This window comes from Grammomys surdaster, unplaced genomic scaffold (genome assembly GCF_004785775.1).
Source record: "Grammomys surdaster isolate TR1022 unplaced genomic scaffold, NIH_TR_1.0 225, whole genome shotgun sequence".
NCBI lineage: Eukaryota > Metazoa > Chordata > Mammalia > Rodentia > Muridae > Grammomys > Grammomys surdaster.
In genome coordinates this window covers 6491058-6515636 of record NW_021604670.1, presented here as the reverse complement: position 1 = coordinate 6515636, position 24579 = coordinate 6491058, and the positions used below count along the sequence as shown (strand labels likewise).

Genomic DNA, 24579 nt, shown 5'->3' with positions numbered 1-24579 from the left:
GGGTCCATCTTCCTGATTACCCCTTATCTTGGGCTCTCAGTCTCTGGAATGTGCTCCTCCCAGGATATGTCCTGGGGTAGTTAATTCTTGAGTTTACCGAAACCTGACATTCTTGAGACCTGAAATTCCTACATTCCTACAGTGCCAGCATCACCTCCAAGAAAGCAGACATAGTTGTTGGCCTAAATATGAAGCCAATAGGATGGGGTGTAATTTAGAGATGTGGTATGTGCTTTAACAGGAGGTGGTGGAAAGAGGTTGCTGGAAATTGAACTCAGGTTCTCAGAAAGTGCACTTTGTGTTCTAAGCACCTAAGCTATGAATACATCCTTCAAAGTTTTATGAAGAAATGTTCCCACTATGTAGATGTGACTGGCCAGGACGGTGCTATGTAGACCTGGATGTACTGAAACACATAGAGATCCTTTTCCTTTTCCTTCTGGAACACTGAAATTAAAAATGTGCACACTAGTGATTGGCTAATTATTTGTTTGGATTTTTCTTTTTGGTGTTTTGTTTGTTAGCATAGGCTAGACTCAATGAAATGATAATACCATTTGTGACACTTGAAACAACATTCTGAATTAAAGCCCAGATTTTTTTCTAAAATAATCAAATCTCTGACTGTTATGCAACATTTTATGTACCTCAAATTCACAGACATCTGTCTCTGCCTCACAGATGTTTATTGCATGTGGCTATGCCTGGCTTTGCTTCCATTCTTGATTTTCTTAACTGTATTCATTGTCCTGGGCTAGACTTTTCTGAAACACTCCTTTCTGTCAGAGATCCAAGGACCTTGTCTCTCTTCATAACACAGATTTGAAATTGTTTTGAGAAATAGTTTTGAATATCCCAGGCTGGCTTCAAACTTGCTAGGTAGCCAAAGATGTCCTTGGACATCTGCTCTTCATGCTACACACTCTTGAGTTCTAGGATAATAGGCATATCCCAACATATCTCATTTATGCAATGCTGGAGAAAGAGAGTTTGTAATTCTTTGTCAAAGACTCCTCTAACCCTGTTACTTACTTAGAACCACTACCTACCATTAATGGATACAAGACACCCTTGTGCCTCAGCCTTTTGAGTAGCTAACATAGCAGATGACTTACAGAGCACACAATTTAGTTATTATATATTCCAGAAAATATTTCATTTGCAACAAGATGTTTACATAAGGTTCTCTGAAGTTTTTTTAGGAGGTTTGGTGTGGATGTCCCTACTGTCAAGGATAGAGTGATACCAACCTGACTCACACTCAGAATCATGTGGGTCACAGGCAAATAAAACTCAGCCAGGTGTGTTGGCTGAAAACAGTCATCCTATTAGGAAGAAGGCTGAGGTAGGAGGATTGCCAGGAGATGGTGTTTGAAGTCAATCTAGGCTATAGAAAAGGATCCTGTCTCAAAGATAAATCTAAAACTAAGTACATAAGTAGCAACTAAATAAATAAAGTAAAACAATGTAGGGCAATGATTTAATGAATAGGTTATCGATGTTCAAGCAAGTCTCAGGTATTTTGTTTTTCCTAAACATCATCCATCTAGACAGGGAACACAATTATATGTATTATCTGCTGGGACTAGGTATCCAATCTGATGGCAGTTTTTGGTTGTGAGGTAGATCTGGAAGGGAGATTTATGAGGGAAGAGTGTCCCACTGCTTCAGAGAAGTATCTGGGAGTAGCGAAGCCTGCAGGTTGTTGCTGCCTGGACTTGAAGTTAACTTCTTGTTAGGACTCACTACCTGTAAATCACTTTGCTCCACTGGAACACTCCATCAGATCCAGACTCACTAGGCAGGAGATGGGACAGAACAGCTCACATTCAGAGTCTCTTAAGATGATCTGGTTGAAGACACTAATTTTGAGAGTAAATGCAGAGGCTTTGTATGTTTTTGTTGTCATTTGAGAGAAGGTCTCACTAAAGTAGCCCTGGCTGGAACTTACTCCTTAGATCAGGCTGGCCCCCAACCCATTGAAATCTCCATGCTTCTTCCTGCAGAGTGATGGGACTAATGGCATGTGCCACCACACCTAGCCAGTAAGACAATTTCATCAGTTTAAATTCATCTGATTAACTTTTATTCTTTTTGGTTTTGTTTTTCTTTTTTGACATAGATTTTTATTTCTATTCAGGTTATATCTATACAACCATGTGTGTTTTGTAACTGAAAATACCTTCCTTTTCTAGCATGTATGTATAAAGAACTACCAATCTAATTTTTAGAGTATTTCACATTATTTTCTTAAGAAACTCTGTACCCATCTCTCTAATGAAAGCAGAAATATTCTACAAATTCTCATTTTCACTAGTATTAGGCCTTAGTACACTGTGATGTGCCTGAAGGATGACAACAAGGTTCATTAAACTCTTACCCCTCTCCCTCTCTGCTCCACCTTCCAACCAAAACCTGCCTTCTGATTGGTTGCTTGTATCCCACACTAGTGTCTAGGATTATTTTCATTATCTCAACTGATGGAGTTCCCTTTCTGAAAGGCAAAAGATTGACACTAGCCTGAGAGTCCAGAGCCCATTCAGTGTATCATTCCCCACTATCATGTCTTTTTTAACATCTTTTAATAAATTGAGTGAAGTGCTATGTATTTCTTTTGTTTGGAGGTTGGTTTGTTGGTTTTGTTTTTTGATATCAGGATCTTGATCTGTAGATTAAATTGAAACTCCAACTCTCAGATATCCTACTGCCTCAGTGAAGGGACTGTAGCTAGCCTGTCAATGACAAACATGGCTCTGGCAGCCCTTGCCCATGTCCCTCATTCCCTCTGCCTTGCTGAAACACATTAGATTACATTTCTAAGGGTAGCCCTCGTGTACCACTCCTTTATTTGGGAATCCTACTTGAGGCTTACTCCCACGGCACAGCTCTGAAGTACAGCAATCAATAGCCTTTTGAGCTTTTGGCTTACCTAATTATCATTAATTTCCCCAATTAACATTAAATTCCTCATTCTCAAATGGAGTTTACCCTTTTACTTTTATAACATGACTTTTGCCTATAGACTAGGTATTCTGTCTCTTCTCTACCCAGAGGCACTCCTTTGCTCTTGTTCCTCCCTCTCCCCTCCCCATTCCCTTTCCTTCTTCCTTGTCTCCTATCTCCTGGCTTTGTTGCTTATCCCTTTCCCTTTATGCTCTGAAGCAAATAGATCTCCTTTGTGCTGAGAACTTGGTCTTAGGGTATCTTGGGCTGACTCTGAGGATCTCTACATAATAGTTCATTCCTACCTCCAGCCAGAAAGTCTTCTTTGCTCTATGGGCATCCCTCCAGAAATCTCATGGTTTTAAATTGTCTTGAACTATTCCTAATACCTCAGGAAGAACATGCCAGTACATTCTTTTTAAAGAAAATAGCCTGGTATGGAGGTGGACATATTTATTCTTAGCACTCCAGGGGCTCTAGAGAGGAAAAAGATCCATTACAAGCCTGTGAAGATGAGCCTCTGGGCATTAGGTCCAGAGACTTTGGCTGGGCGAGATATCAAAGAAATGAACTAAAAGGCGAGTAAGTACACTGATACGTTCCATAGAGAACATCATCTTCTCCTCAACCTGCTGTGAGTCATCTCACTATCTTAAAGAAGCTGCACTGCACATGAAGTTTGGGAGTCCCCTGTGTGGACCTGTCACGGTAAACAGGTGACAGTGTCTCCTTCTATCTCCATAAAAACAGATTTAGGGCTCTAGTTAAATGGTGTTAGGACCGACAGGGGGACTTGAGCCACTACAAGGTCCCCTTCAAATACTGGAGGTCAGGCCTCTATCCCTGCCTTCACAAGTTTAGAATTGCCACAGCCCTTCTATACTTAGAGAAGGGAGGAGATGTCAGGGGCAGGCCTGATTACACACTGAAGGCCTAAAATCAGCCATAGGCCTAAATCAGCAATAGGCCTGTCATACATGTATACTAACACCAAGTCTTGGGTCTCAGTGGAAAAACATTGAAACAGATGGCTATAAACTAATGTAAACAGGCAGCTTTTGTGGAAATCTACAAGCCTGAGTAGTCATAGACCTTGTAAATAGGTAGCCTGGGCAGACAATACCAACTTAGATAAGGACAATCAAGTCATAGGCAGAGTCATAGTGACTTGTCCCCTGAACCTTCACCCAGCCAATACCCGGTTCTGATGATATCTGTATTCCCCCTGATCACCCACACTCCAGTGTCATCCCCTTCCACACTTCCTGCCTTTCTGTGTTTATAACCCCTGTGTGAATGAATTACGATTTGAAAAAAAATAAATTAAAAAAAAAAAAACATGGAACCAGTGATACCAAAAAAAAAAAAAAAAAAAAATGGTGTTAGGACATAGTTTTCTGCCTAAGGAGTTAAGCTCCTCTTAGCCAACATATAAATTGTTCTGGAAATATGAAGAAATAGATAGGTCCTTCTCACTTCTCTAAGTGTTCATATGTTGCAAATAGTCTTCCAGCAAGGGTTAAATACAAAAACATAGTTCTCAAAATGTGCCTGCTTTGGCATTCACTTTGTCCTCATTTTTCTGACTCCAGAAGAAACCTGTCTTCTCATCCCATTATTCTCCCAGTCTCACTTCATTGCTGCTCTGAATGCACTACATAATTTGTTTCCCAAACATTGAGTACTGTGTGAAACTGTGTGCTCTGGGTCCCATTGAAGAGACCTACACAGCTCTGAGATTGACCTAATTATGGTAATGAGGAACGAAGAAACTAGACATTTACAGAGATGGTGAAAATGAGGAGGCTATATGCTCTGATGGAGACAACCAGCAACCCAGAAAGTTATCATATTTATTGTTTGCAATCAACATAGGGGAACAAGCTCTTCGTGGAAGGGTGCCTCTATTGTAACACTCTCAAACTACAACAATCCTAGAGAAGGAAAGAATGCTTGATATTTTCCTCAGCTGCAACATCCACTTTCCAGTTCAGAAGAAGACCTTGACTTTCTAGTAAGTCTGAGACCTTGAGATGCTTGACATATCCATGCTCCTCTCAGCAAGAGACATTCACTTAGGATTTCTTCAACCGCCAGTACTAAGCTTCCATTTCTCAGTTTCACAATCAACCTTACCCTATTTAGTGCTGGAAAAGGCAATGTTGGGTCTCCAGACCATAGACAAAGAAGCCATTACATTTAATGCATCGCAACGTAGAAAAGATGATTCTCTTGGGCTGTCTTTTGGCCCTTAGTATATCCAGAAGCTCAGGGCCAAAATTTTCTAATCTGTGTGTTATAACTCTATGCATGTTATCATAGCACTCCTGAGGAGCAGGGTACTGTTCCTGACTCAGCAGCCTCAGGTTGGCTGTGTGCTCTAGAAGTTGTTTCAGAGCAGGTAGAGAGAGTTTATTTCCATGGAAATTGATCTTTGTTAGGTGGAAGCATTGGCTTAGGCCAGGCAGGAGGGCACTGAAATGACGGTCTGTCATCCCACATGACTGTAATTCCAGGGACTGCAAGGTATCCCTAACTCTTTCAAGGAGAACCCCAAGAGGCTCAGGGGATAAAGTACATAAATATACAGAACTCAGGTTCAGATGTTTGAGCTTACAAATATTCAGGCAGTCGGGCAGGTAATCCAAGTCAGTCTGTGAGAGGTTACAATAAGTGACGCACAGGGTCTCCAAAGGATTCTTCAGGCACCTGGGGAGAGAACAAGTGATTGCTTTCTGGCAAGTGGTGTTAAAGAGGGTTGGTGGGATTGACAATGTAGCAGATGACAGTTTCCCAATCTCATTCCGACTATATATTGATGTCAACCCCCAGGACATAGCCGTCTGTTGTCTGCTCACACAACTCACAGCATTCTAGTCTGAGGCCTATAGATATCACCACAGGCATGATTCAGAGCATGGCAAGAAACCACAGCAATGGCTGTATCAGGCCAACATGGTGCAAACAGGAAGGACTACCCAAAACAAAATTGAACAACTTCTGGTACTGTTTTTAAGAGTTCTCAGACCACTGTTTCTCCAAAGGCGAGGATCCTGCCTTCACCTCCAACCCCAGTGTTACATATTTATCATCTATTCGATCAATTTCTGGACTCAAAACTTCTCACACATGAGCAATTAGAGGAATGTTTGTGCTTGGTCATATAAATCTTAGCACAGAGTTCATCTGCTCAGATATGCTGTGACTCTAACAGTGCTAGGTTTATGGTGGGCATATCATACCAGACTCCCATGGTCAGGGTAGGAGTTATAATCTGCTGGACCCTCTGGATCCTTTCTTACCTGAGGCATTCTTTCAGAATCTTGTCTACAAAGAGGATATTTAGATGGAGATTCTGGAGACAGTAGAATGAGGGAAGTTGAGAAATAAACCTGCTCATTTCTTTCTCATCAAGCTCCTCATTACCATCCAGAGTGATGATCTCTGTGAAGTCAGTTAGAATGAGCGTAAGAAGATTTTTCATCTGTCTTATGTAGGGAATAAGAAATTTCAAGTCGTCTACCCAGATACGTTTTAGCTCCAGCTCCTGCAGACAGTACGGATCTATACTTTTGAAGGTTTCTATTAATGTGGCTATGCATAAGCCCTGAATCTGCAGATTTCTACAGCATACATGAACGGAATCTTTTCTCTGTTGGGCCCACTGCAACAAGTATGTAGCAGATTCATCAAGTCTGCCCTCCATGAGTTTGAAGTCAGTTGTCACCTTCAAATGTTTCTTCACTCCACAGTCAGGACTGTTCTTCACTGGCTGCTTCTGTGTCATGAACTGTGGTAAGCATTCACCTTCGTGGGATCCAGCCCATATCTTCCAAAATTCATGGTGCTCATTCCTCAAATTGAGCACTCTGAGTTTGCACCGACTGTGGGAGAAATGAACATAATTCTCAGAAGATAAGAGAAGACACATTTTACAGTCTGATTCTCTTCCACGTCTCACACTTCAGCTGTTTCTTCCAGAAGTTTGCTTTTTCCTGTGCCTAGAATCAAACCCAGAGACTCATGCTCAGTAAATGACTAGCGTTCTTTGCAAGAGGCATCTTTAGCCCTGTCTTACTTCCTTTCATTTCCGGTCTCTTAATCCCAACCTCATTTCACTTGTATCTTTCAGGCATGCATGGAAAGGCCCATTTCACACTGACTGTGTCTATTGTCCTCTGTATTCTACATCAGACATTATTTGCCCAGATAGCTGAGACCTAGCCCAAGCCTCTACATCCTGCTGGCTGATGCCTCCAGAAGCCTCTGATCCATGGTTCGCTAAGTATTTCCTGTCTCTAGTTGCCCCTTCTCATCACCCAGAGAACCTTCCTCCACCCTAGTGATCCTGCCTACCTGGAGCGAAGCTTTTGTGCAAGCAGTATATCTAGTCCCTCAAGTACAGCCTTCAAAAGGTCAAGGTTGGAGTCTTTTATCAGTGTTCCTACAGGAAGGCATGGGAAGGGCCACACAGGTATCATGGCCCTTAAGATCTTTGTCTTTCCATCAGTGAAGGCCTCCTTAAACATCTCTGGTAACAACTCCTTGGGTAGGTCCTCAAGGGCAAAAATTGTCAAGGCTTCCTCCCTCAGTAGCTTCTGTCTTGCCAGCTGCAGGAGGGTGGGTGGTGAGTAGAGATTCATTGTATCCTCTTCTAAAGAATCATCCTAGGGAAGCAGAAAAAAATTATACCAGTAATAACAAGAAACTTAGGAAGCCCTTCTGCCCACACAGGTATTTGTGAGGGCTAGATCTCTACAGATGAGGATGGAGAACTCAGTATACCAATTTGATCACCCTCAGTTTTTTATTTCCTTTTTTTTGGAGACAGGGTCTTTACAGAACTACCTGTATTCTTTGCTGTCTTGCAACTTGCTTTATAGACCACACTGGCCTGGAATTCACAGAGATTTTCCTGCCTGTACCTCCCAAGTGCTGGCATTAAAGGTGTGTTCCACCACTGCTCATCCTGTGTCACCCATAGCATGTCTAATGCAGGATTGTTTGGTCCTGCCTTTGTTGGTTTTAAAGCCATAATTCCCCTCTCTGTTGGTGTGAAGTCCCTCCAAAGTATCCTAGTTCCCAAAAGCCACACCCACTTGCAGCCACAGCTGGGGTGAATACAACCCACTGGGAAGAAATCACCAGGAACTCTGAAGACTCAGTCAGTTGTTTGATGATGAATAGACTGTGCTTAGCTCTCCAGGCCGTCAAAGAAAGCAAAGGGAAACAGTTTCCAAAATTTCCACAATCTCTTTTTGTCCAGCTACACCACATGGAATAAGTCACAGAAACTTTGAAATTATCATCATTAATTACCATCATCAATCTTTGATCACCCCCACACTGGCCTTTTGGAGAAGGTACCAGGAAGGCTCCAAGCTTGAGCTCTGCAAGCTACAGAGTTAAATAGAGTGGCAATGGACAGTAGCCATTGCCATGATCCGGAACTCTTTCTAAAGCATCCAGATAAGAAAAGACTATGAGGTGGAGATTACAAATCACATGCTGAAGGTAGGAGGCTCACTAAGTCAATGCCTTAATTGGTTACTTCAACAGCACTGGAAGAGCTTGCCCGAGACATGCAGAAAGTAGTGGAAGACAAAACAAACAAACAAACAAAAAAGAAAAGAAAGTAAGAAAAAAGAGCAGGAGTTATTTCAACTGATAGGTTTTTCATTTAAACACTTAATAAAAAGAAGCAGGATTCTTCCTGAACTTTTGAGCAGGTCCTGGGTTCCAGGGAAAGAAGGGACCAAATATCAATCAGCAGATGGAAATACCTTGGTTTTATTTATTTGTTTGTTTTGTTTTTCTTCTTTGAGACATGGTCTTATCCATAGGCTGTTTTGAGATTTTCTTTATAAATTAGGCTGGAACCAACCTTTGAAACCATCCAGCCTCTGCCATCCTGTTCTAGGCAAGGGTACTTATGGGAGGATAAGAGAGAAGAAGGCTGTGATCAGGATATAAAGTGTATCAAATATATATACACACAGACACACATATATGCACATATACACATACATGCATGCATACACACACACACACACACACACACACACGTATATGCAAGTTTCTTCCTGCAAGTTTGAGGATATCCCGAGTTTCATGAAGAGACTATATATCATTGAGCAGATGCAAATACCATTTGTTTCTTTTTAATATTTTGTGTGTATTTGTTTGCTTGTTTTGCCGTATTTGTTTATTTAGTTGTTTAATTAATGTATATGAGTCCATTATTGCTGTCTTCAGATACACCCGAAGAGGGCATCAGATTCCATTACAAATGGTTGTGACCAAGATGTGGTTGCTGGGAATTGAATTCAGGACCCCTGTAAAAGCAGTCAGTGCTCTTAACCACTGAGCCATCTCTGAAGCCTCTTGTTTTGGCTTTTTAAAGGCACATATAATCTGGCTGTTTGACACTCACTATAGAGATCACTTAGGCTTCAAATGCAGAGATCATCTTGCCTCTGCCCTCCTGTTGCTGGGATTAAAGACACACCCAAGAATACCAGGCTTAAAGTGACAGGAAGATCAGCAGTCCAGGCACTTGAGTAACTCACAGCTGTCATTGCAGCCAGGATTTCCTTGAATTCAAGATCACTCTGACAATCTTAGTGAGACTGTTTCAAAAAAACAAAATCAAAACAAAACAAAAAACCCCACAGAAACCACAATAATCCATTTAATAATTAGATTTAATTGAGAACACACTTGGATATTCTGGTTAAGCAGCCCTCAGGTGGCTGAGATAGGAGAATCTCTTAGAGTTTCATCCCATTCCTCTTCCCTGTTTCCCCCAGAGGGTGCCCCCTACACCAGTCATCCCCCCTCCCTGGGCCCCAGGATTAGGCAAATCTTCTCCCACTAAGGACAAACCAGGAAGTCCTCTATATATGTGCCTGCAGCCTTGGACCAGCCTGATATGCTGCCTGGTTGGGCAGCTCAGTCTCTGGGAGCTCCCAAGGGTCCAGGTTAGTTTCGATAGCTGGTCTTCTTATGAGGTTGCCCTCTGCTTCAGCTTCTTCAAGCCTTCCCCTAATTCATCCATTGAAGAATCTCCAATGGCCAACAAGCACTTTAAAAAAAATGTTCAAAGTCCTTAGTCATCCAAAATTAGAAATGCAAATCAAAATGACCGTGAGATTTCACCTTATACCAATCAGAATGACTAAGATCAAAAACTCAAGTGACAGCACATGCTGGCGAGGATGTGGGTGGAGGAAGAGAAACACTTCTCCTCTGCTGGTGGGCTTGCAAACTGGTACAACCACTCTGGAAATCAGTCTGGCAGTTCTTCAGAAAATTGGAAATAGTTCTACCTGAAGTCTCCGCTAAACCACTCCTGGGCATATATGCAAAAGATGCCCTACCATACCTCAAGGACATATGCTCCACTATGTTCACAGCAGCCTTATTTATAGTAGTCAGAAGCTGGAAACAACCCAGATGTCCCTCAACAGAAGAATGGATGCAGAAAATGTGCTTCATTTACACAATGGAACACTATTCAGCTATTACAAATGAGGACATCATGAATTTTGCAGACAAATAGATGGAACTAGGAAATGGATGGAACTCATCCTAAGTAAGGTAGCCCAGACCCAAAAGGACACACATGGTATGTACTCATTGATAAGTGGCTTTTAGCCAAGAAGTACAGAATACCTAGGATATAGGCCAGGCAATCTTATGTAGAGAGAACTCATCTCAAAATAGAAAAGCCAGCAAGTAAAATACACACACACACGCACACACACGCACACACACACATGTATATATATGTATATATATACATAATTCCAAGTGAGGCCAAGGCTAGATTAGGTCCCAGGAGATGATGTATCCTGAAGGAACTGAGGGACTTACCTGATCTGGACACTTGTGACAGATAGCCATATTCAAGCAGGGAAAGGCTTTGACCTCAGGCTCCAAGAGACCTACAGTTTCTCTGCCTGCTCTGAACCTTTATATATCTTTCAGCTGAACCCTCCCTATGTAGCCACACCCTCCCAGCCAAAGGTGGCCTCTGATTCAATAATTGAGTCTCCACCCACTTGCTCATTTTCAGATGAGGATGACGTAGGTAAAATTGGATCAGATTCATACACAGGAAAAATTTAGACCAGACAGATAGTCAAGAACTGATTTATTAAAGCCAAATCGTTCAGATTCAGCCTTTCAGGGTGCTCTAATGTAGTCACATGGCTTCAAAACTGTTTACGGGAAACTTACATGTCTTGGTTTACTTTTAAATATCAGACACAGTCTGGATGTGCAGCCAGGTAGTCACTAGTTAACAGACCTCTTATCTCATTCTCCAAATTAGTATAATAAAGTCCAGTGTTCCACAGGACCTTGTAATAACTTTAAAAGTAAAGAGTAATACCATACATTTCAGAGATTCTCCTCAGTTTGTCCTTGGCAGAATCTGTGGAAAGCAGAACCTGAGTGGTTGACAGTGCTATTGTCTCTTTTGAAACAATAAAAGGTGTTCAGTGTCTTTTTGCCTTGACAACAGGCTGGTCACATTGCCTTCTCCTGAATATCTCAAAGGAGTCCCTAGTGGAACAAAGGTTAATTATGTCTGTGTCAGTTTCTGTTGGGGACCCCATATGCTGAGACTGATGAGTGTTTGGATGTGAGACCTTTAGAGAGTACAACAAGGCACACTGTGTTCTCTCCTATTGCAGCTCAGGGGCTCCTGCCTACCGGTGGTTCCTGGGATGGGTGAGACTTTCCGTTTCTAAGACATAGCATGAAGACATGAACGCTTTACCAGGGCCTTTCTGACTGGGGTATGTCCTTGTGGACAGATATGCTGAATGATGTCCCTGAGAGACAACATTTTTTGGTTTATACTCCATCTTAGAGAACTTGACCTAAGTAAACTCAGGTAAACTAACAGACTAGTACCTTGCATTAGTTTTCAAGCACCTACCTCCCAAACAACAAAACCCAAGCCCAGCTCCAGTTTCTAGACTAACCCCAACAAATTCTGCATCTCCAAGTTAACATCCCCCAACAAATTTAGCATTTCCAGGTTAACCTTCAGCAAGCCCACCCTCTGCCTAAAAACTACCATGCTAACCCCCAACAAGTTCTGTATCTCCAGGTTAATCTCCTCCAACAAATTCAGCATTTCCAGGTTAACCTCCAGCAAGCTCAGCCTCTGCCTGACAATCACCAATGGAGAGAGAAGCAGAAGTTAAGTATATGGTTTGACTACCAGCACCAGCCAATTATGCAAAAGGCCGAAGTAGCTCACCAATTTGATTCTTGCCAGGCTAGAAACACTCACCCCTCTCTTACTCCTCCCTACAAAACCTTGCCCTGATGAATGTTCAGGGCTTCTCCTCCACTGGAACTGTACTCTGTGTGAGTGGTGAACCAAGCCCTAGCTAGCTGGAATAAAAACCCTGGTGTGATTGCATCAGATAAGCTCCTGACTGGTCTTTTGGATTCATAAACATTTCCTGGCACAACATCCTGAGATCCTGGATACACAGAGCCTAAAGGTAGCCCAAGGAAGTCCAAAAGACAGCAGCTTCAGTCCAGTCCTCTCGGCAGGCAGACACCAGGCAAGAATCAGCAGCTGTAGTTCAATTCTGAGGAAACTGACAAATGTGCTAACCAGTCTAAGGTGAGTCCGTATATGCAGCAAACAGCTGCAGGAACCTCATGAGCAGTTCTTGGCAAGTTTCTCTCAATGGTGACATTACCACAAGTCGAGCTCAACAATGCTATGGACCAATCCATGCTGTTAGTGAAGAAAGAATAGTGAGGAGGCTTAAACCAAACCAATGCTCAGTGCCTGCCTCCCACTGTCTGTGGGTTCATATTTACTCCTTTATCAAGGGTTCTTTTATGTGTCTGCTATATCAAAAACATCCTTTCATCTGTGTCTGCTTCAGGAAAACTTTCTTTCTCATATCTGCTCCAGCAAAACATTCTTTCACCTGTGTCTGCCTCAGGAAAACATCCTTTCACCTGTGAGCCCCAGCAAAACATAATTTGACATAAGTAACTTTCCAAAGAAACTAGAAGTTTCCACCTCACTTGGGAAGCAGAGGCAGGGAGATCTTTGAGTTAGAGGCCAGCCTTTTCTACATAGCATGTTCCAGGGCTACACAAATAAACAGAAGAAAGAAAGAAAGAAAGAAAGAAAGAAAGAAAGAAAGAAAGAAAGAAAGAAAGAAAGAAAGGACGAAAGAAAGAAAGGAAGAGAGAGAAAGAGAGAAAGAGAGAAGAAGAAGAAGAAGAAGAAGAAAAAGAAGAAGGAGGGGAGGGGGGGGGGGGGGGAGGGGGGGGGACAAAAAAAAAACAAAAACAAAATAAAAATACTATCTAAATAAAAAGAATTTGTGAACATTTAATCAAAAGATTGCCCCAGACACCTGCACATAAATAAAATACTACTTAGAAACCATCTTCATTTTAATTTTAGTGCCCATATCTGTATATATATTTTATTTATTTATTTATTTATTTATTAAATTGATAGGCCTAATTTCTCATTTATCACATTTTAAAGATTTTTAAATCATTTTTAATTATGTGTAAGTATGTATCTTTGATGAGAAATGTTCAGATCGATGAAATTGTCCAGAGGCCAGAGGAGTTGCAGCCCTATGGATCTGGAGTTTCAGGTGGTTGTGAGCTACCTGATATGGGTGCTGGGAATTTTAGTTGGCTCCTCTGAAAGAGCAGTCAGTGCTCTAAACATCTGAGCTACCTTACATCTCACAAATATTTATGAACATGTGGTCTCACTGTGTAGACATGACTGGCTTGGGAGTCCCTCTGTAGACCAGGTTGGCCCTGAACACAGAGATTAGCCTAGCATATATCCAGATAATATTTTATACTGGAGAGAAGTAGAGGGAAAACTCTGGGATTTGTCTAAACACTGTGCAGTTTCTATGTGTATGAGCGGGATTTGGGGGCATAGTTTATATTAATGGTGCATAGTATAATTTTAAGAACATTGGAAAATTTGAAGCAATACCAAATTAACAAGCAAAGTGTTTTATAAATAAAATTTATTTGAATGCACAATTGTTTTAATTACATAAGACAGTTGCTACAATAAAGAAAACATAAGCCCTTCTGCTCCTGCCTGGTCCTCTGGGCTGGAGCAGACACAGAGTCGGTCTGCTCCCGTCCTGTTGAGAAACTGAATCCTGAGTCATCCAGGAGCCACTGCACTCAGAGCAGCTGGTAAGAACTCCATCTCACTCCCTAAACCCCAGAGATAGATCGGGGAGCCAGGGACATCCAGGGCACAGCAGCTACCCAAACCCCGCCCCTCCGGAATTCCACTTCCCTTCTGCCCCTGCATGGTCCTCTGGGCTGGAGCAGACACAGAGTTGGTCTGCTCCTGTCCTGTGGAGAAACTGAATCCTGAGTCATCCAGGAGCCACTGCACTCAGAGCAGCTGACACAGAGTCGGTCTTTTCCTGTCCTGTTGAGAAACTGAATCCTGAGTCATCCAGGAGCCACTGCACTCAGAGCAGCTGGAGCCACTGCACTCAGAGCAGCTGAAACTGAATCCTGAGTCATCGAGGACCCACTGCACTCAGAGCAGAAGGATTTCCAGATCCAAGAGGTGGCCTGAGTCCCAGGAGTTATTCCACCCAGGAGATTAGGAGCATAAGACCACAGAGACCTCTGGACTCTGAGGAGCTCTGCAATAAGCAAGATAACTGGAAATACAGACTCCAGTTTTACACAGTGAGGGCAGGTACCACTAGAGTTAACCAGATGGCGAAAGGCAAGCATAAGAACATAAGCAACGGAAACCAAAGTTTCTTGGCATCATCAGTGCCCAATTCTCCCAATATAGCAAGCCCTGAACACCCCATCACACCTGAAAAGCAGGATTCAGAATTAAAATCACTTCTCATGATGATGATAGACGATTATAAGAAGGAATTAAGTAACTCCCTTAAAGAAATACAGGAGAGTACAAGTAAACAGATAGAAGCCCTTAAAGAGGAATCACAGAAATCCCTTAAAGAAATGGAAGAAAACACAAAGAAGGAATTAAACAAAAACATTCAGGATCTGAAACTAGAAATAGAAACAATAAAGAAAGTTCAAAGGGAGACAACCATGGAGATAGAAAACCTAAGAAAGAGATCAGGAGTCACAGACGCAAGCATCACCAACCGAATGCAAGAGATAGAAGAGAGAATCTCAAATGCAGAAGATACCGTGGAAAATATTGACACAGTTGTCAAAGAAAATGCAAAATGCAAAAAACTCCTAACTCAAAACATCCAGGAAATCCAGGACACAATGAGAAGACCAAACCTAAGGATAATAGGTATAGATGAGAATGAAGATTCCCAACTTAAAGGGCCAGTAAATATCTTCAACAAAATTATTGAGGAAAACTTCCCTAACCTAAAGAACAAGATGCCCATAAACATACAAGAAGCCTACAGAACACCAAATAGACTAGACCAGAAAAGAAATACCTCCCGTCACATAATAATCAAAACATCAGATGCACAAAACAAAGAAAAAATACTAAAAGCAGTAAGGGAAAAAGGTCAAGTAACATATAAAGGCAGACCTATAAGAATTACACCAGACTTCTCACCAGAGACTATAAAAGCCAGAAGAGCCTGGACTGACATCATACAGACACTAAGAGAACACAATTGCCAGCCCAGATTACTATACCCAGCAAAACTCTCAATCACTATAGATGGTGAAACCAAGATATTCCATGACAAAACCAAATTTGCACAATATCTTCCCACAAACCCAGCACTTCAAAGGATAATTGATGGAAAATGCCAACACAAGGAGGGAAACTACAACCTAGGAAAAGCAAGTAAGTAATCTTCCAACAACCCCCAAAAAAGATACAAACATAACTTTACCTCTAATAACAAAAATAACAGGAAGCAACAATCATTTTTCCTTAATATCTCTTAACATCAATGGTCTCAATTCCCCAATAAAAAGACGCAGACTATCAGACTGGATACACAAACAAGACCCAGAATTTTGCTGCATACAAGAAACGCACCTCAGTGACAAAGACAGACACTACCTCAGAATAAAAGGGTGGAAAACAATTTTTCAAGCCAATGGTCCCAAGAAACAAGCTGGAGTAGCCATTCTAATATCAAATAAAATCGACTTTCATCCAAAATTAATCAAAAAAGATAAGGAAGGACACTTCATACTCATCAAAGGAAAAATCTACCAAGGTGAACTCTCAATTCTGAACATCTATGCTCCAAATGCAAGGGCACCTACATACATAAAAGAAACTTTACTAAAGCTCAAAACACACATTACACCTCACACAATAATAGTGGGGGATTTCAACACCCCACTGTCAGCAATGGACAGATCATGGAAACAGAAACTAAACAGAGACACTTTGAAATTAACAGAAGTTATGAACCAAATGGACTTAACAGACATCTATAGAACATTTCATCCTAAAACAAAAGAATATACCTTTTTCTCAGCACTTCATGGTACCTTCTCCAAAATAGACCATATAATTGGTCACAAAACAGGCCTCTACAGATACAAAAAGATTGAAATAATCCCTTGCATCTTATCAGATCACCACGGACTAAGACTGGTCTTTAATAATGACAAAAACAATGGAAAACCCACGTACACATGGAAACTGAACAACTCTCTACTCAATGATGACTTGGTCAAGGAAGAAATAAAGAAAGAAATAAAAGACTTTTTAGAATTCAATGAAAATGAGGACACATCATACCAAAACTTGTGGGACTCCATGAAGGCAGTGCTAAGAGGAAAGCTCATAGCTCTAAGTGCCTACAAAAAGAAACTGGAAAGAGCACACACTAACAAGTTGACTGCACAACTAAAAGCTCTAGAACAAAAAGAAGCAAATACACCCAGGAGGAGTAGAAGGCAGGAAATAATCAAACTCAGGGCTGAAATCAACCAAATAGAAACAGAAAGAACAATACAAAATATCAATAAAACCAGGAGTTGGTTCTTTGAGAAAATCAACAAGATAGATAAACCCTTAGCCAGATTAACCAGAGGGCACAGAGACAGTATCCAAATTAATAAAATCAGAACTGAAAAGGGAGACATAACAACAGAAACTGAAGAAATTCAAAAAATCATCAGATCCTACTACAAAGGCCTATACTCAACAAAACTGGAAAACCTGGATGAAATGGACAATTTCCTAGACAGATACCAGGTACCGAAGTTAAACCAGGAGCAGATACACCATCTAAATAGTCCCATAACCCCTCAGGAAATAGCAGCAGTCATCAAAAGCCTCCCCACTAAAAAAAGCCCAGGACCAGATGGTTTTAGTGCTGAATTCTATCAGACCTTCAAGGAAGACCTAATACCAATTCTCTTCAAACTATTCCACAAAATAGAGACAGAAGGAACACTACCCAATTCGTTCTATGAAGCTACAATTACACTCATACCCAAACCCCACAAGGACCCGACAAAGAAAGAGAACTTCAGACCAATCTCCCTTATGAACATCGATGCAAAAATACTCAATAAAATTCTAGCAAACCGAATCCAAGACCACATCAAAACAATCATCCATCATGATCAAGTAGGTTTTATCCCAGGAATGCAGGGATGGTTCAATATTCGGAAATCCATCAATGTAATCCACTATATAAACAAACTTAAAGAAAAAAACCACATGATCATCTCACTAGATGCTGAGAAAGCATTTGACAAAATTCAACATCCCTTCATGATAAAAGTCTTGGAAAGATCAGGAATTCAAGGCCCCTACCTAAACATAGTAAAAGCAATTTACAGCAAACCAGTAGCCAACATCAAGCTAAATGGAGAGAAACTTGAAGCAATCCCACTAAGATCAGGGACTAGACAAGGTTGCCCACTCTCCCCCTACCTATTCAATATAGTACTGGAAGTCTTAGCCAGAGCAATTAGACAGCAAAAAGAAGTCAAAGGGATACAAATAGGAAAGGAAGAAGTCAAAATATCGCTATTTGCAGATGATATGATAGTATACTTAAGTGACCCCCAAACTTCAACCAGAGAACTCCTAAACCTGATAAACAACTTCAGCAAAGTAGCTGGTTATAAAATCAACTCAAACAAATCAGTAGCCTTCCTCTACATGAAAGATAAACAGACTGAAAAAGAAATTAGGGAAATGACACCCTTCACAATAGTTGCAAATAATATAAAATACCTTGGTGTGAATCTAACCAAGCAAGTGAAAGACCTGTATGACAAGAACTTCAAGTCTCTGAAGAAAGAAATTGAAGAAGATCTCAGAAGATAGAAAGATCTCCCATGCTCATGGATTGGCAGGATTAATATAATAAAAATGGCCATCTTGCCAAAAGCAATCTACAGATTCAATGCAATCCCCATTAAAATCCCAACTCAATTCTTCACAGAGTTAGAAAAGGAAATTCTCAAATTCATATGGAATAACAAAAAACCCAGGATAGCGAAAACTATTCTCAACAATAAAAGAACTTCTGGAGGAATTACCATCCCTGACCTCAAGCTGTACTACAGAGCAATAGTGATAAAAACTACCTGGTATTGGTACAGAGACAGGCAGGAAGATCAATGGAATAGAATTGAAGACCCAGAAATGAACCCACACTCCTATGGTCACTTGATCTTTGACAAAGGAGCTAAAACTGTCCAGTGGAAAAAGGACAGCATTTTCAACAAATGGTGCTGGTTCAACTGGAGGACAACATGTAGAAGAATGAAAATTGATCCATTCTTATCCCCTTGTACAAAGCTCAAGTCTATGTGGATAAAGGACCTCCACATAAAACCAGATACACTGAAACTAATAGAAGAGAAGGTGGGGAAAAGCCTCGAATACTTGGGCACAGGGGAAAAGTTCCTGAACAGAACTCCAATGGCATATGCTCTAAGATCGAGAATTGACAAATGGGACTTCATAAAATTGCAAAGTTTCTGTAAGGCAAAGGACACTGTCAATAGGACAAAACGACAACCAACAAATTGGGAAAAGATCTTTACCAATCCTTCATCTGATAGAGGGCTAATATCCAATATATACAAAGAACTCAAGAAATTAGACTCCAGACAACCAAATTACCCTATTAAAAAATGGGGTATAGAGCTTAACAAAGAATTTTCAACGGAAGAAACTCGAATGGCCGAGAAGCATCTAAAGAAATGTTCAGCATCCTTAGTCGTCAGGGAAATGCAAATCAAAACAACCCTGAGATTCCATCTCACACCAGTCAGAATGGCTAAGATTAAAAGCTCAGGTGATAGTAGATGCTGGCGAGGGTGTGGAGAAAGAGGAACACTCCTCCATTGTTGGTGGGACTGCAAGATGGTGCAACCACTTTGGAAATCAGTCTGGCGGTTCCTCAGAAAATTGGACATAGCATTACCCGAGGATCCAGCTATACCACTCCTAGGCATATACCCAGAAGATGCTCGAACATATAACAAGGACATATGCTCAACTATGTTCATAGCAGCCTTATTTATAATAGCCAGGAGCTGGAAAGAACCCAGATGTCCTTCAACTGAGGAATGGATTCAAAAAATGTGGTATATTTACACAATGGAGTATTACTCAGCTATTAAAAACAATGAATTCGAGAGGTTCCTAGGTAAATGGATGGAACTAGAAATTATCATCCTGAGTGAGGTAAGCCAATCACAAAAGAAGACACATGGTATTCACTCACTGATTATTGGATATTAGCCTAGAACCTTGAAATGCCCAAGATGCAACTCACAGGCCACATGAAGCCCATAAAGAAGGAAGACCAAGTGAGGGTGATTCGGTCCTTCTTAGAAGGAGCAACAAAATACTCAAGGGAGCAAATATGGAGACAAAGTGAGGGACAGAAACTGAAGGAGGGGCCGTCTCAAGACCACCCCACCTGAGTATCTATCCCATGTGCAATCACCAAAGGTAGATGCTGATGTGGAAGACAGGAAGTGCATGCTGATAAGAGCCTGATATGGATATCTCCTCAGAGGCCTTCAAGAGTCAGACATATTCAGAGGCAGATGCTCACAACTAGCCATTGAACTGATCATGGGGTTCTCAATAGAGGAGTTAGAGTGAAGACTGAAGGAGCTGAAAGGGTTTGTGGCACCATGAGGAGAGCAACAATACTAACCAACCACAGCTCCCAGGGTCTAAACCACCAGCCTGGGAGCACTTAGGGGGGGATCCAGGGCTTCAGCTGAATATGTAAAAGTGGAGGGCCCTGCTGGGCATAGGTGGAAGAAGAGAACCTTGACCTCATGAAGGCTGGATGCCCCAGGGGGTGGGAATTTTGAGGGTGGGGAGGTGGGAGTGGGGGGGTGTAGATAGAGGTTACATCCACAGAGAAGAAGGAGGAGGGGCGAGGGGATTGGGGGTTCCGAGGGGGTGGTGGGGGATGGGGTAAGGGGACAACATAGGAAATGTAAATAAATCATCCAATAAAAAAAAAAGAAAAAAAAAAGAAAATATAAGACTGCAAGATTGAAAATAAATACCTTAACTTATATTAATAAGAAAATAAATAAATATGTATATAAATAGGTATGACAATATTACAAAACAAATGCTTTTATATACAGAAAAACTTGGCCCAGTTTTGCTGAAACATCTAGGCAGGTTGGTTGTATTTGTATTGAAATTAATGAAAGTTTTTAAAGGAGAGCTTATATTGTGAGATGCAGTGTCCTAGTCCAGGAGATCTTCTCCACTTTGTCTCAGGACTCACTCCTTCTCCTCATTCAGTCTTGCCAGCAACATGGCTGAGGAAGACAGGGCTCTCCAGACTTCGGCTCTGACCACCTCCCAGGCACAGAAGCTATGTTTCTTCTGTCTCAGGTACACAGTGATCCTGTGGAAGTATTTCTTCACAGCCAGCAGGGAGTCTTCCTGGGTCAGGGGAGGTTCCTGCACCCCCACCTGCTGCATCAGGCAGCCTTGCAGGACATTGAGCTGCTGATGGAGGTTATTGCAGAAGGAGTCTAGGAGGGTTTCCTCCCAAGCAGCAGATGCCTCCTTTGATGTGAAGAGAGTCAGGACCTGTTGGGTCAGCTCACTCAGGACAGGGATGGCTTTAGCCTTCTGCATCTGCTGGGCATCCACCTTCTCCAAGGGGAATCCAAAGTCCTTTCTGTCCTTCAGGCAGGAGAGTGGGGAGAGTTTCCTCATTTGTGCCAGGAGTGTCAAGGCTCTCTTGTTCCTGAGATTATGTGTCTGAGGCAGGTCACATCCTAGAGACCAGGTTAACCAGTATCTCATCACCACCAAGACCATCAGGAAAGTACAAGGCCTAGCCATTGTGGGTCTTTCAGTTCCTGCTGGTCTTCTGAGTTGTTTGATTCTGAGCCTTCCCCTCTAGGTTTTCTGAAGACTATTTTGTCTAGATGTGCCTTGAATAGTGGAAACTAGGGTTTTTTTTTGTTTTGTTTTTTGTTTTTTGTTTTTCTGAATATCCTCTCCTAACTTCCCAATGGTCTTTTCACTTTCGATTGCTTGTTCTTGGCTTAGGTTTGGGCCTTTTCTCTGATCCACTTTGGTTTTCATTATTGCTTTCTCTTTTTTTTGTTCCTCCCCAAAGGGTGTTTTATAGTTCTCTTTTGTCTTTCTCTCTTTCTTTCTTTCTTTCTTTCTTTCTTTCTTTCTTTCTTTCTTTCCTTCCTTCCTTCCTTCCTTCCTTCCTTCCTTCTTTCTCTCTTTCTTTCTTTCTTTATTTATAAATTATCTTTAATCTTTTTTTTCCAGTACAGTTGTTATCTCCCTCCTGGTCCAACAGTTCCTCATCCCATTCTTCCTCCCTGTCTCCAAGAGGATGTCCCCACACCATCCCCCACCGCACCAGGCCTCCACACTACCTGGGGCTTCAAGTGTTTTGAGGGGTTAGATGCATCTTCTCTCACTGAGGCCATACCTGGCAATCCTATGCTGTATATGTGTCAGGGGTCTCATACCAGCTAGTGTATGCTGCCTGGTTGGTTGCTTAGTGGATGAGAGATCTCGGGGGTACAGGTTAGTTGAGACTGCTGGTCTTCCTATAGGGTAGCCCTCCTGCACAATTTTTTCTCACCTTTCCTTTATTTGACCACAGGGTTCCCCGGCTTCTATCTATTGGTTGGGTGTATGTATCTGCAACTGTCTCAGTCAGCTGCTTGTTGAGCCTTTCGGAGGGCATCTATACTAGGCTCCTGAATGTAAGCACACCATAGCATCAGTAATAGTGTCAGGCCTTGGGGCCTCCCCTTGAGCTGGATCCCAATTTGGATTTGTCATTAGACCTCCTTTTTTCACTCTCTTCTCCACTTCTGTCCCTGCAGTTCTGTAGTTCAGACAGGAACAATTCTGAGTCAGAGCTTTTGACTGTGGGATACAACCCCATCGCTCCACTTGATGCCCTGTCTTTCTACTGGAGGTAGACTCTGTAAGTTCCCTCTCCACACTATTGTGCATTTCATCTATTAACTGTTACACCACAGATAAAATGTCTTTGAAACTTACACATGTATTGTAAGACAAATTTTTCTATGAAATATTCCATAAAAGTTATTGAAATTCATTCTACAAATAATTTTTATTTATATTATTTACAAAAAAATACTTAAATCATAATGTAATATATGTTGTAAATTTTTGTAAATTAAAATACATCGAAGTAAAGGTACACTTTAAAATTTCCCAATATTGAAAGTCATAAAATTTAGTTCCTCAAGTTGCCTTCTTTAAATGTAATATAATTTATATAAATTTAATTTAATAATCACTATATATTAGCTTGTTATCTGATTATTTAGTGCTCTCAGGAGGATGCAGGATGCAAAAAAGCTGTTAAACTTGATGAGCTGAGTGTGATTCCTGGAACCCATAGTTGCAGTAGAGAAGTAATGTATGTTCAAAGGCCCTCATCACAACATTCACAATATTGCAGATTTGTGCATGTTCTCTTTATGCTCTCTCTATCCTCCCTCTCCCTCCCTCCTTCCTTTCCTCCCTCCCTCCCTCCCTCCCTCCCTCCCTCCCTCCCTCCCTCCCTCCTTCCCTCTCTCTCTCTCTCCCTCCCTGTCTCCTTATCTTTCTCTCTTTCATACACACACAAACACACAATCACACGTTCACATGCTCGCTCATTTGTGACAAAGGCACTCCATGTGGGCTGTGAACCTCTGTCTGCATTTTTCTTTGACATAATTCTTCAAGACTAAGACTTTTTCTCTATGTTTATAGCACCTCTTCACTGATTTGCTCTTTCATTGCACAGATGGTTATTCTGATTTTAATTGTTATATTTGTGCATAATCTTGTAGCTATCAGTGTCTCTGTCTTTTCCATTCAAATTGTTTTCAACCATTTCAGCACTTTGATTTTTTTCTCAGAAATCCTGAGAAACGAAGCCAGGTTGGTTTATAATCCCATCTTCCCACTATTCACACCACAGTGTCTGCTTGGAGAGCCACATTTTCCTTCCTTTCTCTTTGTGTCATTTAACATGGTTGAAAATCAAGCATGATTTTCATATTTTTTATTCCAACTCAAGAAACTGAAGGGCCTACATTCTTTCCCTGACTTATTTCATTTCCTTAAGCAAACAGCAACGTCTCCCTTTTATTCAAGTTCAATATCAATGAGATTGTTCATTCAGGATGCTTTTCCTTTCTATTTGCCTCTATGTTCTCCACTTGCTAGCATGTCCATTCCTTCACTGGTGTTAGAGTCTCCTTCTTTTGGGTTCTCACATATACTCGATACCAGCTAAGAATCTACCCTCATCCAGGCTTAACATGGATTCTGGGAAACCAATCCGGTGTTTCTGCATTTACTAAAAGCATGTTTCTGACGTGGAAAAGTCCTCATTGCCTATTTTATTTATTAAGTAAGTCTTCAAAATTTTATAATATTTGTGTTCGAAAAAATAATGACTATAGTGATTTTCAGAGAAGAGAGGAGAGAAAAGTGCAAAACACAGATCTTGCTCCAATTAGAATAAGCTCTAGGTTATTGTGCAACAATTCAGAGTGATTATGGCCTGGAACATGGATTCATGTTACACCAAGTGATGTGTTTCCATTATAGGGGAGGTTACCTCAAGTGCTTAAGTCATGGGTCAAAAGACAGTTCCAAATCAGTACGTTTAACTGAACCATTGTTGCTGGTATCAGCAGCAGAGCAACAGGTTGACAACCTCTTCTGTGTGTTCACATGCTATTTTACAGCATTCCTAGCTCCAGGTTGGTTTGCTCAGTTTCACAATGCATTCCACAAGGTTTATGTACTAATCAAACTGATGGGAGCTTGGTTGTCAATAGCTACTTGGAGCATGACATACTCCAGAGAACTTCTACCTGTGTGGACCTGAGACGGTTTTTCCTCCATGTGATGAGAATTGAGGGGAATGGAGTCTTCCAAACTGAAGTAGGTTCTTCTAGGGGAAAGTCTATTTTAATTATGGAGGAAATTCTGCCAGGAAACCAAACTATGATGAGAAACCTTACAAGATTTAGACTTCACCTCTGTTTTTGCAGGCCATGGCCAGTATCTGCCTTTCTTCCTTTCTAAATATTCTTTAGCATTGAAGAATCTATTTTCCTCCCTCCCTCCCTCCCTCCCTCCCTCCCTCCCTC

General features: G+C 41.4%; 2 protein-coding genes across 2 annotated transcripts; both read right to left on the bottom strand.

The window, feature by feature from the left end:
• Positions 1-4783: 4783 nt before the first annotated feature.
• On the bottom strand, positions 4784-10887 carry LOC114626013 (oogenesin-1-like). Its single transcript, XM_028773384.1, has 4 exons — positions 10819-10887; positions 7300-7610; positions 6246-6827; positions 4784-5652 (listed from the first exon to the last, which is right to left on the bottom strand). The coding sequence occupies exons 1-4, from the start codon at positions 10846-10848 to the stop codon at positions 5085-5087; spliced, it is 1491 nt and encodes a 496-aa protein (XP_028629217.1). The 5' UTR covers positions 10849-10887; the 3' UTR covers positions 4784-5084.
• Positions 10888-20695: 9808 nt separating this feature from the next.
• LOC114625986 (interferon alpha-12-like) lies at positions 20696-21268 on the bottom strand. Its single transcript, XM_028773361.1, has one exon. The coding sequence runs from the start codon at positions 21266-21268 to the stop codon at positions 20696-20698; it is 573 nt and encodes a 190-aa protein (XP_028629194.1).
• Positions 21269-24579: the final 3311 nt, after the last annotated feature.